This window comes from Colobus angolensis, unplaced genomic scaffold, assembly GCF_000951035.1.
Source record: "Colobus angolensis palliatus isolate OR3802 unplaced genomic scaffold, Cang.pa_1.0 Scaffold25, whole genome shotgun sequence".
NCBI lineage: Eukaryota > Metazoa > Chordata > Mammalia > Primates > Cercopithecidae > Colobus > Colobus angolensis.
Genome location: NW_012115710.1, coordinates 2,690,125 through 2,703,966, shown reverse-complemented (window position 1 = coordinate 2,703,966; position 13,842 = coordinate 2,690,125). Strand labels below are relative to the sequence as shown.

The 13,842-nt window shown below is 54.5% G+C and overlaps 1 protein-coding gene across 1 annotated transcript; it reads right to left on the bottom strand.

Moving 5' to 3' along the window:
• Positions 1-217: 217 nt before the first annotated feature.
• On the bottom strand, positions 218-10,699 carry VSIG10L (V-set and immunoglobulin domain containing 10 like). The gene is made up of 10 exons (XM_011946250.1): positions 10,660-10,699; positions 9,725-10,582; positions 9,009-9,302; positions 8,589-8,873; positions 7,241-7,495; positions 6,279-6,557; positions 5,708-6,004; positions 2,820-2,933; positions 2,440-2,594; positions 218-1,315 (listed from the first exon to the last, which is right to left on the bottom strand). Exons 1-10 carry the CDS (start codon positions 10,697-10,699, stop codon positions 1,244-1,246), a joined length of 2,649 nt encoding a protein of 882 aa, XP_011801640.1. The 3' UTR covers positions 218-1,243.
• Positions 10,700-13,842: the final 3,143 nt, after the last annotated feature.

Below are 13,842 nucleotides of genomic sequence, written 5' to 3'. Positions count from 1 at the left end.
CACCTCGCCCGGCTAGTTTTTTGCATTTTTTAGTAGAGACAGGGTTTCACCGTGTTAGCCAGGATGGTCTCGATCTCCTGACCTCGTGATCCACCCGTCTCGGCCTCCCAAAGTGCTGGGATTACAGGCTTGAGCCACCGCGCCCGGCCGGGCCCATGTCTTTCATGGCATCACTGAGCTGCTGAGCCAGCCTGAAACCAGCCACCTTCATATTTCCTGCCACCATTTTATTTTGTTACTTGCAGTCCAAAGAATCCTCACCAAGGCACTCTCTAAATTCTCAATTAGAAACCCAGCCGAAAAAGCAAGACTTATGCTGAAGACAGCAGCAACAAGCCCAGCTCTTCACCGGCACCAAAACATTTGATCAGTCAACAAATATTTATTGATTGCCTGCTGTGTGCCAGGCTCTAGGTTAAGTGCTGAGATAATGATGTGGTCTCTGCTTTCGTAAAGCCCTTAGTTTAGACAGAGAGTCTCAGGCCACACAAGTAATTACATATTTATGTATCAGAAACGGCAAATTCAAGGATTCTGGGACTTAACCCAAGACTAAGGGAGGGGTAGGGGAATGGTCATCTAAGATGGCAATTGTTACTCTTAGACTTGAGAAATGAATGACATACGGGAAAAAGAAGTGTTACCAGCAGAGCAAACTCTAGGGGCAAAATAAATTGTGGCTGAGAGACAGCCTGTGATACTGGAGTCATAGGGCAGAGAAAGAATTGGGAGGGGAGGTCAGGGAGGCCAACAGAGGCCAGACCACAAGATTTTTGAAGGTCATGGCGAGGAGTTTGGATAATATCTGAAGGGAAATGCACAGGCCATAGAAGGGTTTAAAGAGAAGAGGGACATGATCTGATCTGTTTTAAGATGAAGATGCTGGGAGCTGGATGGGGTGTGGCCTACAGGTGGCAAAGTGAATGTAGGGGGACTTTTTCAGAGAGCATGGCCAAGCTCCCTCTCTAGCTCAGAGCAACACAGCAAGCCCTGCCTGTCTGCTGCAGAGGCTTGGAGGTTGTGCAAACCACACAGTTATATCAGCAGGAGTTTCCCAGCCAAGAAGTCACATCTCCTTACTTGCACAAATACAAGAAGACTCTTCTTCTGCAGCAAGAGAGGGAGACAGAAAGTCCCACTTTCAGCGTCCAACCCTCAGTCATAGCAGGCCCTGCCTGCTGCTGGAGTGAAATAGGAAGTTCTGGCCCAAAATGCCCCGTGCAGGGCAGGCCACTGGCTCTGATCACACCTGTGTGGCTGCCCGAACAGTCTTTGAGCTTCCGCCTACAGAGACAACTGGACTGGGGTCTGTGGCCTGGAAGAGAGAGGTAGGGTGTGGGGAGAACTCAGCAGTACCCTGGATGTGACATGACTCACCCACTGAACTTTTTCCAGCTCTTGCTTGAACTTTTTAGAGATTATCTGCGAACCCTCCATTTGGAGAGGGGGAAAAAAAATGTCTGGCTATCGATGGAGTGAAGCCAGCCAACAACCAACCCAGTTTTTTTTTTTTTTTTAAACCGGGTCTCGCTCTGTCATCCAGGCTGGAGTGCAGTGGTACCGTTAGACCTCACTGAAGCCTGGACCTCCCAAGCCCAAGCAATCCTCCCACTTCAGCCTCCCTAGTAGCTGGGACTACAGGCACATGCCACTATGCCAGACTAATTTTAAAATGTTTTGTAGAGATGGGGTATCCCTATGTTGCCCAAGCTGGTACGGAACTCCTGGGCTCAAGCGATTCTTTCTCCTCAACGTCCCGAAGTGCTGGGATTACAGGCATGAGCTACCACGCGCGGTCACAACAACCCCTCTTTTATGGGGAAACGAAGAAACTCCACCCCACTTCATAGAGAAAAATGAGTCTTGCCCAGTTTTTATGGAAAAGAAAAAAGGAGGGGCCAGGCATAGTGGCTCACACCTGTAACCCCAGCACTTTGGGAGGCTGAGGTGGGCGGATCACTTGAGGTTAGGAGTTCGGAACCAGCCTGCCTAACATGGTGAAACCCCGTCTCTACTAAAAATACAAAAATTAGTCAGGCATGGTGGCTTATGCCTGTAATCCCAGCTACTCAGGTGGCTGAGGCAGAAAAATCTCTTGAACCCAGGAGGCGGAGGCTGCAGTGAGTCAAGATGGCGCCACCGCACTCCAGCCTGGACAACAGAGTAAGACTCTGTCTCAAAAAAAAAAAAAAAAGAGAGAGATCCTATCTCATCCTCCTTTGTAAGAGAAACTGGAATTCACTCTTATTTTAATATGCATCAAAGTGAGGCGGGAAGCTTTGTCCAACCTTGATGCATTTTTAAAAAGGATAACGTTATACAGAGTGTAAACTAACAAGTAAAACTGGAGTTAGATAATTGGGACCCTCTCATCTCCCTGACTATAATACAAGAAGTTCCGCCCCGATTCCAGGAGGAAATGAGGGCACCCACACTCACTTGGTAGGCCCTAGTTGAGCTGTGGTCCTCCAGCGGGACTTTGAGGTCCAGAGGCCATGAAATCTCCACTGGGGTCACACTGTGCATCTTCTTTTCTGAGGGGGTGGCCACGGGGACCAAGGTAGAAGGATGCTTCTTTTTCTCAGGAGTCTTTCCTGATTGAGAGGAGGAAGAGAAGCAGGAACACCTGATTAGTTGCCCCAACATGCCAACCCAGCCAATAGCAAGGGAAGCTGGTCTGAGAGGTGGAGCCTTATGCTGATTGGCAGGATGGATGACCTATGATGGTGCTGATTGGCTCAGTCAGGTCTTCCACCGGCCTCTTTCTAGGGTCCTTCCGGGTTGGCCATGTTTGCCCCTTCCCCAGTCCCCTTGCTCACCATGAACGCGGCACAGGCAGCAGATGCAAAGGAGGAGAAGGACGGCTAGCAGCGCCAGGCCCAGTAGGGAGCCCAGGACGATGCCGGCAATGGCCCCGTGGCTCAATGTGGGGCCTGGAAGAGACAAAGAGAAGAAAGAGTAGGGGAACAGGAACCAAGGTTGGACCTAAGTTTCCTAAGCCCCCTAATTTGTGCTGGGACCCAGGAGTCCAGCCCCCACTGTCCCTCCCCTCCCAGAACCCAGGAATGTGGGACCCCAGCACTCTCAACTCATTTAACAGTTACTGCGGTGTGCCTGGCTCTCGGACAGGTAGTGAGGATTCATTGGTGGGCCAAACAGGAAAGATGCCTACCCTTGTGGGCTTAATTCTAGGAGAGAAGTCAGAAATAAATGAGCAATACATAACATAATCACAGATTGTCCCGAGAAAGAAAAAGTTATGTGATAGAGATAATGAGGGTCAGGTGTGGTGGCTCACACCTGTGATTCCCAACACTTTGGGAGGTCAAGGTGGGCAATCACTTGAGTCCAGGAGTTGGAGACCAGCCTGGCCAACATAGCGAGACCCTGTCTCTACAAAACATAGAAAAACTAGTCAGGTGCGGTGGCTGGGCCTGTAGCCCCAGCTACTCAGGAGACTGAGGTAGGAAGATCACCTGAGTCTGGGGAGGTTGAGGCTGCAGTGAGCCCAGATCGTGCCACTGTACTCCAGCCTGGGCAACAAAGTGAGACCTTGTCTCAAAAAAAGAAAACAAACAAAGAAAAAACAAAAAAGGAATAATGGGAAGGGATGTGACATTTAGAAACAGTGGTGAGTTAGGTCCCTGAGGAAGTAACATTTGAACAGAGACTTGAAGAATAAAGACCAGAGGCAGTCATACTAAACCCGGGAAAGGGTGTTCCAAGAGGAGGGAACAGAAAATGCAAAGGTCCAGAACTAGGAAAGAGCTTTCTCTGTTCAGCGAAGGCCAGCATGGGTGGAGGATATGGAAGGAGAGAGCTGGAGGTGGAGGGTGAAGTAGAAAAGGTTTCCAGGAACCAGATCCTAAAGGGGTCCCACAGAAATTAATGGAAGGCTTTTATGTAGGGCAGCCTCATGATCTGATTTGCATAACTCTGGCTTCTACATGGAGAATGCATTATCTGAGAGCAAGAGGGAGTATAAAGATACCAAATAAACAGCTGTTGCAGTCCAGGCAAGAAAGGATGCTGTGTTTGAACAGAGCCTTGGGGTGAAGATGGAAAATATTTTAGAAGGAAAATGGACCGAACTTGCTGGCAATTAGGATGTCAGGGGTGATGCGGCCTGTAAGTAGTGACATTTGTGAGTATGGGGAAGACTGGAGGGTTGGGGGATGCAGTTTTGAGGGAAAACATCAAAAGATCTGTTTTGGGCGTATGACATTTGGGATGCTAACCGGACATCCAAAGTGAAGATCTTGGCTGGGCTCAGTGGCTCACACCTGTAATCCCAGCACTTTGGGAGACCAAGGCCGGCAGATCACTTGAGGCCAAGAGCTCAAGACCAGTCTGGCCAACATGGCAAAACCCTGTCTCTACTAAAAATTCAAAAAAAGTTAGCTGGGCAAGGTGGCTCACACCTGTAATCCCAGCTACTCGGGAGGCTGAGGTAGGAGAATCACTTGAACCCAGGAGGTGGAGATTCCAGTGAGCTGAGATCATGCCACTGTACTCTACTCTGTCCCACCACCCCACCCCACCTTGCCAAAAAATAGTGAAGATCTTAAGTAGGGAGCATCCTTTTCAAGAGACAAGTCAGGGTCCAGGATAGGACATTTGGGAGTCATCTGAGTATTAATGTTATTGAAGGCCATGAGCGTGAACATGATCACTTTGGGGAGTGAGGACTAAATCCTGAGACACTCCAATGGAAGAATGTTATCAACTGAATTGTGCCCACCCCAAAAGAAAAACATATCTTGAAGTCCTAACCCCTGTTCCTGTGAGTGTGACTTTATTTTGGAGTAAGTTCTCTGAAGATGTAACCAAGTCAATATGAGGTCATTAGGGTGAACCCTAATCCAATATAACTGGTATCCTTAAAAGAAGAGGACAGAAGCCAGGTGCCGTGGCTCACGCCTCTAATCCCAGCACTTTGGGAGGCCAAGGTGTGTGGGTCACCTGAGGTCGGGAGTTTGAGACCAGCCTCACCAATGTGGTGAAACCCATCTCTACTAATAATACAAAAATTAGCTGGGCGTCGTGGCACATGCCTGTAATCCTAGCTACCCAGGAGGCTGAGGCAGGAGAATCACTTGAAGCCGGGAGGTGGAGGTTGTAGTGAGCTGAGATCATACCATTGCACTCCAGCCTGGGCAACAAGAGTGAAGCTCCATCTCAAAAAAAAAAAAAAAAAAAAAAAAAAGAAGAGGACAGAGACACACATACAGGGAGAAGGCTGTGGGAAGCTGCAGGCAGAGGTTGGAATGACACAGCTGCAAGCCAAGGAATGCCAAGGATGAAACAGCCACCACCAGGAGCTAGGAAGAGACAAAGGAGGATTCTACACAGGGTGTCAGAGGGAGTAGGACCCTCTCAACACCTTGATTTTAGACTTCTGACCTCCAGATCTGTGAGAGAAGAAATTCCTGTTGTTTCTTTTTTTTTTTCGTTTTTGTGGAGAACGGGGTCTCGCTATATTACCCAGGCAGGTCTCGAACTCCTGGGCTCAAGCTATCCTCCCGCCTCTGCCTCCCTGAGAGCTGGGATTACAGGCGTGAGCCACTGCGCCCGGCCAATTCCTGTTGTTTCAAGCCATGCAGTTCATGGTACTTTGTTAGGGCAGGCCCCGGGAAACTAAAACAGGGAGAGAGGGAGGATCTGGCACAACAGACTGAGAAGGTCTACTCGGACAGCCCCAACTCACCGGCCTGGTAGACCCGGCTTTGTGATGGAGTCCCTGGTTGGCCCCCCAGGATGGGCAGGATCCGAAAGGTCCAGATCCCTGGATTCCGAGGTGGAAGGGGCACCACAGCTGACCGCTCCTGAGGCCCCAGGATGAGCAGGGAGACCCAGTCTTTGTAGGTGGAAGTCCTGCCCAGATCAGGCCCATCTGGCCATGCCTGGATCTCAAAACTGCTGATTAGGGCCCCGCGCTCCACATCCCAAGTCAGCACGGCTGCATCTCTGGCTCTCTGAAGCCTCCACGAGGATATGGAGGGTCCTAGAGGGATGTAGGGAAGGCTAGATTCTTGGGTGCCAGAGGGGAGAGGGAAGGGGGCTAGGGGGCTGGGCTCCTGGGTCTGAGGAAGGAGGGGCTGGGGCCTGGACTCCAGGGTCTGAGGGAGGAGGGGCTGGGGCCTGGACTCCAGGGTCTGAGGAAGGAGGGGCTGGGGCCTGGACTCCTGGGTCTGAGGGAGGAGGGGCTGGGGCATGGACTCCAGGGAGGAGGGGCTGGGGGCCTGGACTTGCGGGCTTTCTGAAATAATGTGGCTCACCAATGAGGGTGATCTGGTCACCGCCAGCTCCCAATGCCCCACTGCATAGCACGGAGTAATTTCCCAGGTCCCAATCCAGGCTGAAGTTGCCGATGTGGAGCTTCCGCCCATCTTGACTGAGCCGCAGGCGACTCCCGCCTCCTGGAGCCAGGGGACGCCCTTCCCGGGCCCAGGATGCCCGTGAGGGTGGGGGACAACCAGAGGCCTCCAGTGCCACCTCTGCCTCCCCCAACCGTGTCTCTGCCACCAGCGGATGCAGCAGCACCTCTCGGGGGGCCTCTGCAGGTGGGAGAAGCCCAGTTAAGAAAGTCAAGACCTTACCTTGGATTCAAAGAACAGGTCCTATGCCCTACTTTAAATCAGATGGTGGTAAGCCCCGGCGCTTTGGCCACCTGAGAAAGAACTTCCAGTTTACTCACTCATTCGCTCATTCATTCATTCATTTATTATCTGATTTCCTCATCAAACACTTATTGAACACATACCTTAGAAGTAGGCCCTGTACTGAGAAACTCATATTATTCTCAGCTATTCATTCTTCTTTATAATAATAATAATTATTATTATTATGTAGCAATAATAATTATAAGACTGGGTCTTGCCACACTGCCCAGCTGGTCTTGAACTCCTAGGCCCAAGCAATCCTTCCGCCCCCAACTACCAAAGTGCTACGATTACTGCGCCCGACCTCGTTACTCTTTAAAACATCACTGCTTTATCTCTCTAAACACGTGGGAAAGTGATGGCCTTCTTCCTGTGTCCAGAAAAATACCCCCATCCCTGCGCGCCCTCACCATGAGGTATAGGGAAATCTTTGTCCCTTTTCTAGTTTGAAGACAGTGAAGTCCTGCCTCTTTCTTGGACTAAGGACGTACCCCAAACCCTTTCAGAATTTTCGAAGGACCAAAGAAAAATTCTCCCTCCTCCTCGAGAAACAGCAAAAAAGCCCCGCGCCGTCTCACCCGCCGTGACTGTGCAGGTCCGCGTGGCCACCAGGTGGCGAGCAAGGCAGGTAATGGGGACGCCGCTGAGCCGGGGGTGGGCGGGGACGGCCGCCAGCAGCACAGAGGACACTGGCCCCGCGCGGATGCCTTCGGGGAGACCCTGGAACTGCAGGGAGGCGGCAGGGACCCCGCCGGGCCACGAGCAGCGGAAGCGGAGGCTGCGGTCCCCGGGACCTCCTTCAACTGAGCACTGTGGGGCCCCGGGGGGCGGGTCTGCGGGGAGAAGGCAGAGAATGAAGATGCAGTCCCTCTCTCATTTCTTCTCCAGCCCCGCCTCTCTGCGCAGTAACTCCCTTCTTCCCTAGCCCCGCTCCATAGGCGCTCACACTCCCCACTTTTCCTGAGATCTCGTTCCCAACTTCCCCGCTAAGTGGGTAGCCGGCAGCCCTGATGACTGCCCAACTTTCTTAAGAAAACTGCATCTTCACACAATGATATTTCTCTTCCCAAACGGAACTCATCCCCTTCCTTTCCAGCTCCACCACTTCTGCCAGGTTACTTCGCCCCCTCCTGGATTGCCCTCCGAGAAGCCTCCCCTTTTCCCAGATATCTCCGCCCTTCCTTGCGGACCCCATCCCCTTTCTAAGATAATTCTGCCCGCTTTCCAAATGACCTCGCCCCTTTCCCTGGTGACTCCGCCCCCTTCCCAGGTACCTTCTCCGTTTGCTGATCCCACTTACCCGCCCAAGCAACTTAGTTCTTTCCCTTTCTAACTCCCACTCTTTGCCATTTAACTCCGCTGTCGACTTTGTTGAGAGTGTTCCATGCCCCGGAATGTCCGCCTTCTCAGTGCTGGGCCGGCCCGTCAGTCCTGGTCATCCCTGCCACTCCATTTGGCTCCGTCCCTTGTCCTCTTTCTGGCCCCGCCTCTTATCCTAGGTGTCTCGGCCCATCCGTGCTGGCCCCGCCCCACCACGGGTATACCAGCTCCTTGGTGATCCGGTTTTCCCGCTGGCCCCGCCCCACCCTCGGGTATCGGGCTCCTCCTCGCTGGCCCCGCCCCTTAGCCTAGATATCTCCGTTCCCCCGCGCTGGCCCCGCCCCACCTCGGGAACACCAGCTCCTTCTTGGTGATCCAGCTTTCCCGCTGGCCCCGCCCCTTAGCCTAGGTATCTCCGCCTCCCGGCGCTGGCCCCGCCCCACCACGGGAATACCGCTCCTTCTTGGTGATCCAGCTTTCCCGCTGGCCCTGCCCCACCCACCGGTATGCTGCGCCTCCTTGCTGACCCCGCCTCTTTCATCTAATCCCGCCCCTGTTCTGGCCCCGCCCCTCAGGCATTTCCCGACTCTCGCCCCGGCCTCTCACCCGCCACAGTGAGGTTGAGCAGCGAGCGGCGGCGGCGGCTGGTTCGCGGGTTCGCTGCCAGGCAGGCGTAGGTGCCTGCGTGGCCCGGCCCGACCGCGGGCAGCAGGAGGCGCGGCCCCGCGGGCACCGCGGCCTCGGCCGGGGCCGCCAGGCTCCACGCGATGTCGGCAGGCGGCCGCGAGGCGGCAGCGCAGCGCAAGGTCACGTTGCTGCCCGCGGTGACAAAGCGGGCAGGTGTGGCGTCGCGGTCCGAGGAGATGGTGATAATCGGCGGGTCCGGGCCGTCTGGAGGGAGGAGGGGTCGGGACTGCAAGTGTAAGGGTCACCTGGGACTCCGCTGGGATTCCTGGAGACTGGGCCCCCAGCCCGCTTCTCCCCAAGAACCCCCTGTCCCCGACCCGAGGTACCCCCCCAACTCACAGAAGACGCTGACGTCGGCGGCAGCCTCCCTGCGGCCGAAGGGGCTGCGGACGCGGCAAGTGTACCGGGCGTGGTCGCTGCGCACAGGGCGCGCGATGATCAGCTGGTCGCCCTCTGAGCGGATCCGGGGCGGCTCGGCTCCCTCGGATTCCGACGCCTCCAGGGCGCGTCCGTCCCTGCTCCAGCTCAGCTCCCCGCGACCGGGTCCCCATCCCAGGCAGCGCAGCCGGAGCTCGGCCGCTCCCTCCTCTGTCTCTGGAGCCTTGGGCTGAACCGACAGCTGGGGTAGGGGCTCTGGGAGAGGGAGAACGGGCTCAGGACCCAGTCCTGGAGCCCATCTTTGGTCCCCTTAGAGGGAGCCCCAGCCGCTGCTCCCTCTAAGCCCCTGCAGTCCCGGCCCCCATCCCTCTCCTCTCATAAACCCATGAGTTTGAGCCCTCAGACCCCTTCTCTCCGGGACCCAGGAGTTCGACAGAAGAGGCTCCCAGCCTCCTCCTCCTCCCTCAGACCTGGGAGTGCAGGCCCCCAAGAGTCTCCATCCCAGGTCCAACATTGCTCAAACACCCCTGCCTTGACCTCTAGCTCTTTTCCTCCTTTCCTCAACCCAGAAGCCCTCTTCAGCCATCCAGGGACCCCACAGCACCGTGACTTGCCCAAAGCCTGGCAGAGCAGAGCAGCCCCTGCCGCCTGCACTCCGGTCGCCAGGGCCCACTTACCATACACACCCACCGTGAACTCGTGAGTCTGCCGGGGGACCCCTGCCCGGATGACCTCAGCCGTGTAGACCCCTGCATCGTCCAGCTGGGCAGAGGCGAGCTCCAGAACCCCCCGGGCCTGGTCAAATCGCAGGCGGTCTCGGTGAGCAGGGTCCAGGCTGATCAGAGGTGCCCCTGGCCCCAGGCCTCCAGTTGCCAGCACCTTAGAGCCCCGGCGCCAGACCACCAGAGGGGTGGGAGGCCCAGGGCTGGGGACTGGGAACAGGGGGAGCCGGATGGTAGTTCCCACCAGCACAGCGAGTGGGCCCCCCAGCTGCTGGGGGAAGCTTGCAGCTGAGTGGGTCTCTGCAGAAAATTTGGATTCAGGGCTCTGGGCAGAGAGTTGAAGATCCATATCATCAGGGGAGAATTTTGAATCTGGGACCTCAACAGAGAGTTTGGTGTTGGAGACTTGAGTAGAAATGTTTGAAGCTGGGGTCTTAACAGAGAAGGAAGGCTTGGGGTCTTTGGCAGGAACTTGAGGATCTGAAATATCAGGAAATACTTCAGAACCAGGGGTTTCAGAGAAGGAGGAAACCGGGCTCAAATCTTGGCCCTCAGCAGAAACATTTGACCAGAAGGACCCAGACATGTTGTTGGAACTCAGGGCCTCAGGAAACCAGCTGGAATCAGAGATTCCAGCAGAGCCTTTTGAATCCAGGGACTGATCCGGAAACTTCCAGCTGGGAGGTTTGATGGAGGGAACTTCTGCACCCAGCCCCTGGGAAGAGTTCTTTGAGTCCGAAGAGAAGGCAGAGGAGAAGTTGGTTTGCTGAAGTCCAGAAGAGGCTCTGAGGGCAAGGACCCCTACCAAGGAGGCTGCAGAGAAGAGGGGAAAGCGTTGGGGGAGGCTGCTCAGGGGGACTGGCGGGGAGGGGACTGAGCAGGGAACTTACCCAGGAGTAGGAAGAGTGGCAGAGCCTGTGGGGTGTCCATGGTGCTGGCCTCACTGAAAGGACACTGGAGAGAGACCCAGGACTGCACCCATCCCTCCTGGGTCAGACGAGTCCAACAGGACTGGTAGCTTAGCTTCCTGGGAGGGGAAGGGAGCCAGACCCAGAGGGAGGGGCCAGGATCCCCAACCCCGATGTGGTGGCTGAGCTGCCCACCCCATCCCACTCTCTTCATCAGCTGGTCCCATCTGCAGGGAGGCCCAGCCTGATCCCTGCCCTCCCCACCCCCAGGGGGAAGATGGAGAAAACACTCCCAGCTAAAAATGTGGTAGCAAGTTTGTGGGACAAAGCCAGGAAGACTTCCTGGAGGAGGGTGAGGTGACCTTTCCGAGAGCCCCACCTCTGATGGCCACAGCTTCAGAACAGGCTTCCTCCTCCCCAGCCTCCTGGCCCCTTCCACTCTGTCTTGCCTGCAGCCTCAGATACACCTGACCCTGCTCCTCCTCTGCTCCAAACCCTCCCACGGCTCTCTCAGAACCAAGTCTCCAGGTGCTATCTCCTGCCAGGGCCTCAATCCTGAGACCAGAGCTGCATTTCCGCATCCCCGAGGCCCTCACATGGCCTGTGTCCCGCTAAACTCAGAATCTTTCCTCTAACCCAAACTTCCTCACACCTCCGGGATGGCTTCACCATCTTCGCAAATGCTGGGAAACATTCCCAACCTCCTCCCTCCCCGTCACCACTGTCAATCTGAATCCAACCCTCCTCACCCTAGTTCTCACTGGCCAGGCCCTGTCTTCTCTTCCTGCCCCGTCTCCCTCCTCTGCCCAGTCTCCTCCAGTCCCTGCCAGGGTCCTTCTATACCTAGAGCTGAACGTGCCTTCCCCTGCTCACAGCCCTCCCCTGGCTCCCCAGCGCCCTCTGGAGACAGCCAAGCTTCACAGCAAACCTATGCACACTCCCCGACTCCAGCACTTGAACATCCTGCCCGCCCATCTCACCTCCCAGTCCTCTACCTGGAATGCTCTCACACTCTCCACCTCCCTCCAGCCTGGCTAAACCACAACTTGTCCTTCAGGTCTCACCTTATTAAGAACCATAATAATTACCACTTAGTTTGAGCCAGGGACTATGCTAAATGTTTCCTATGCATTATCAGGCTGAACCCTTCTAAACACCCTATGAGCTGAGTGTCATTATACTCACTTTGCAGGCCAGGGGACTTAGGCTCAGAGAGGTCAAGGGACCTGCAGGAGGTTGCACAGCCAGAGGGAGAAGCTGGACTTGGGACCAGGATGGTCAGACCGTTGACTCCTTCTGATAGCTTTTCCCACCATCCCGTGCTGAGCTTAGGGCGTCTGCTCAGCTCCCAGTCCTCTAAGCTTACCTTGGCCCAGTTCTCACCAGTAATAATATTGGTAATATATGTATTTTTTGAGACGAAGTCTCGTTCTGTCACCCCGAGTGCCTCAGCTCACTGCAGGCTCCATCTCCCGGGTTCCAGTGATTCTCCCGTCTCAGCCTCTGGAACAGCTGGGAGTACAGGCACGCACCACCACACCCGGCTAATTGTTGTTATTTTTAGTAGAGATGGGGTTTCACCATGTTGGCCAGGCTTATCATGAGTTCCTGACCTCAAGTGATCCACCCGCCTTGGCTTCCCAAAGTACTGAGATTACAGGCATGAGCCACCGCGCCCCAACTAATACTGGTAATAATATACATTCAGCATTTTTTGCATAGCAGGTGTGGTTATGGGGGTGCTACATAAATTAACCTTTCAAAACTCCATGGAGTAGATTATGTAGTTTAAAGAGGGCTGCAAATTTGAGGATCCTCCTGTTAAGATATGAGGTCTATGTCCCCACTCCTTGGATCTCAGTAGGCTCTGGGACTGCGGGACCAAGACGTGGAAGTGACCCTGTGCCAGGGTCTGCATCTAGGCCGGCATATGCCACTTTCTGTATCACAGGACACTCCCTCATGGAACCCAGCCGCCACACTGGGAGGAAACTCAGCAGTCCCATGGAGGGGAATCACGGCCCCTGGTCAGCAGCCCCAGCCAGCTTGCTGGCCATGTGGGTGAGCCCTCTTGGAAGTCAATCCCCTGGCCCCATTTGAGGCACCTGAACTGATCCTGCACGGAGGAGAGACAAGCTGCCCCTGCTGAGCCCTGCCCAGATTCCAGACTTAAGAGCGTAATAAACAAGTGTTGTTTTAAGCCACCAAGTTTTGGGGTGGTTTGTTATGCCAGAACAGACAACCAGAATACAGGTATCACTAATTCCACCTGATAGAGAAAGAAACTGAGGCTCAGGGAGTAGTTGCCTATCTGAGATCCTCCTAGAGCCAGGAATGGGTCCAGTGGGATTTGACCCAGGGCCCTGGGACCCAGAACCCATGCCCTTAACCCCTACATGATGCCGTTACTATTTTGATCTGCAGATGAGGCAACTGAAACTCAAAAACAGGAACGAACTCACGCAAGATCTAGCTGGCAAAGGTGAGAGTGAGCATATGAAATCACATGCTGTCAGAAGGCCAGAGGAATGGAACACAATTTTTTTAACAAAAAGTTAGGCCAGGTGCTGTGGCTCATGCTTGTAATCTCAGCACTTGGGGAGGCTGAGATGGGCGGATCACTTGAGGTCAGGAGTTTAAGACCAGCCTAGGCAACATGGTGAAACCCCGTCTCTACTAAAAATACAAAAATTAGCCAGGTGTGATGGTGCAAGCCTGGGCAACAGAGCAAGACTCTGTCTCAAAAAAATATAATTAAAAAAAACTAATCTGACTGTAGACCCAGGCAGTTCATTGCCACACTAAGTTTCGATTCTCTGTGGCTTGTCTGTGTCTCACACCAGAACCGCAGCTTCTGGCCTCATTCTCTCCTGTGTCCCTGCTGAGACTGGGGACACAAGAGAGAATGAGTGTTCTGAGTGTCCTGCAAACATTGTGGATAAAAGCCCTTCTCACCCACCTCACTGATATTTGTGTTCCAACACTCAACATGGAAGTCATCTCCCTGGGAAATCTCTGACCCCACGGGCTGGGCCAGGTCGGGTCCCCCAGTTGGGTTCCCAGGGGCCCAGTGTGCCTCCACGTCTAGCATACTTCACCCCGAATTACAGCTGCCTTTGTCCTCATTGTCCCCTGCATCAACAGAGGCTCCTCATGGGCAGGGAC

Coding starts and splice junctions, on each gene's coding strand:
- VSIG10L (XM_011946250.1), bottom strand. CDS start 10,699: ATGGACACCCCACAGGCTCTGCCACTCTTCCTACTCCTGG. Junction 2,595..2,819: donor CTGCCTGTGCCGCGTTCATG/GTGAGCAAGGGG, acceptor CCTCTCAATCAG/GAAAGACTCCTGAGAAAAAG. Junction 1,316..2,439: donor GCTCAACTAGGGCCTACCAA/GTGAGTGTGGGT, acceptor TCTCTCTTCCAG/GCCACAGACCCCAGTCCAGT.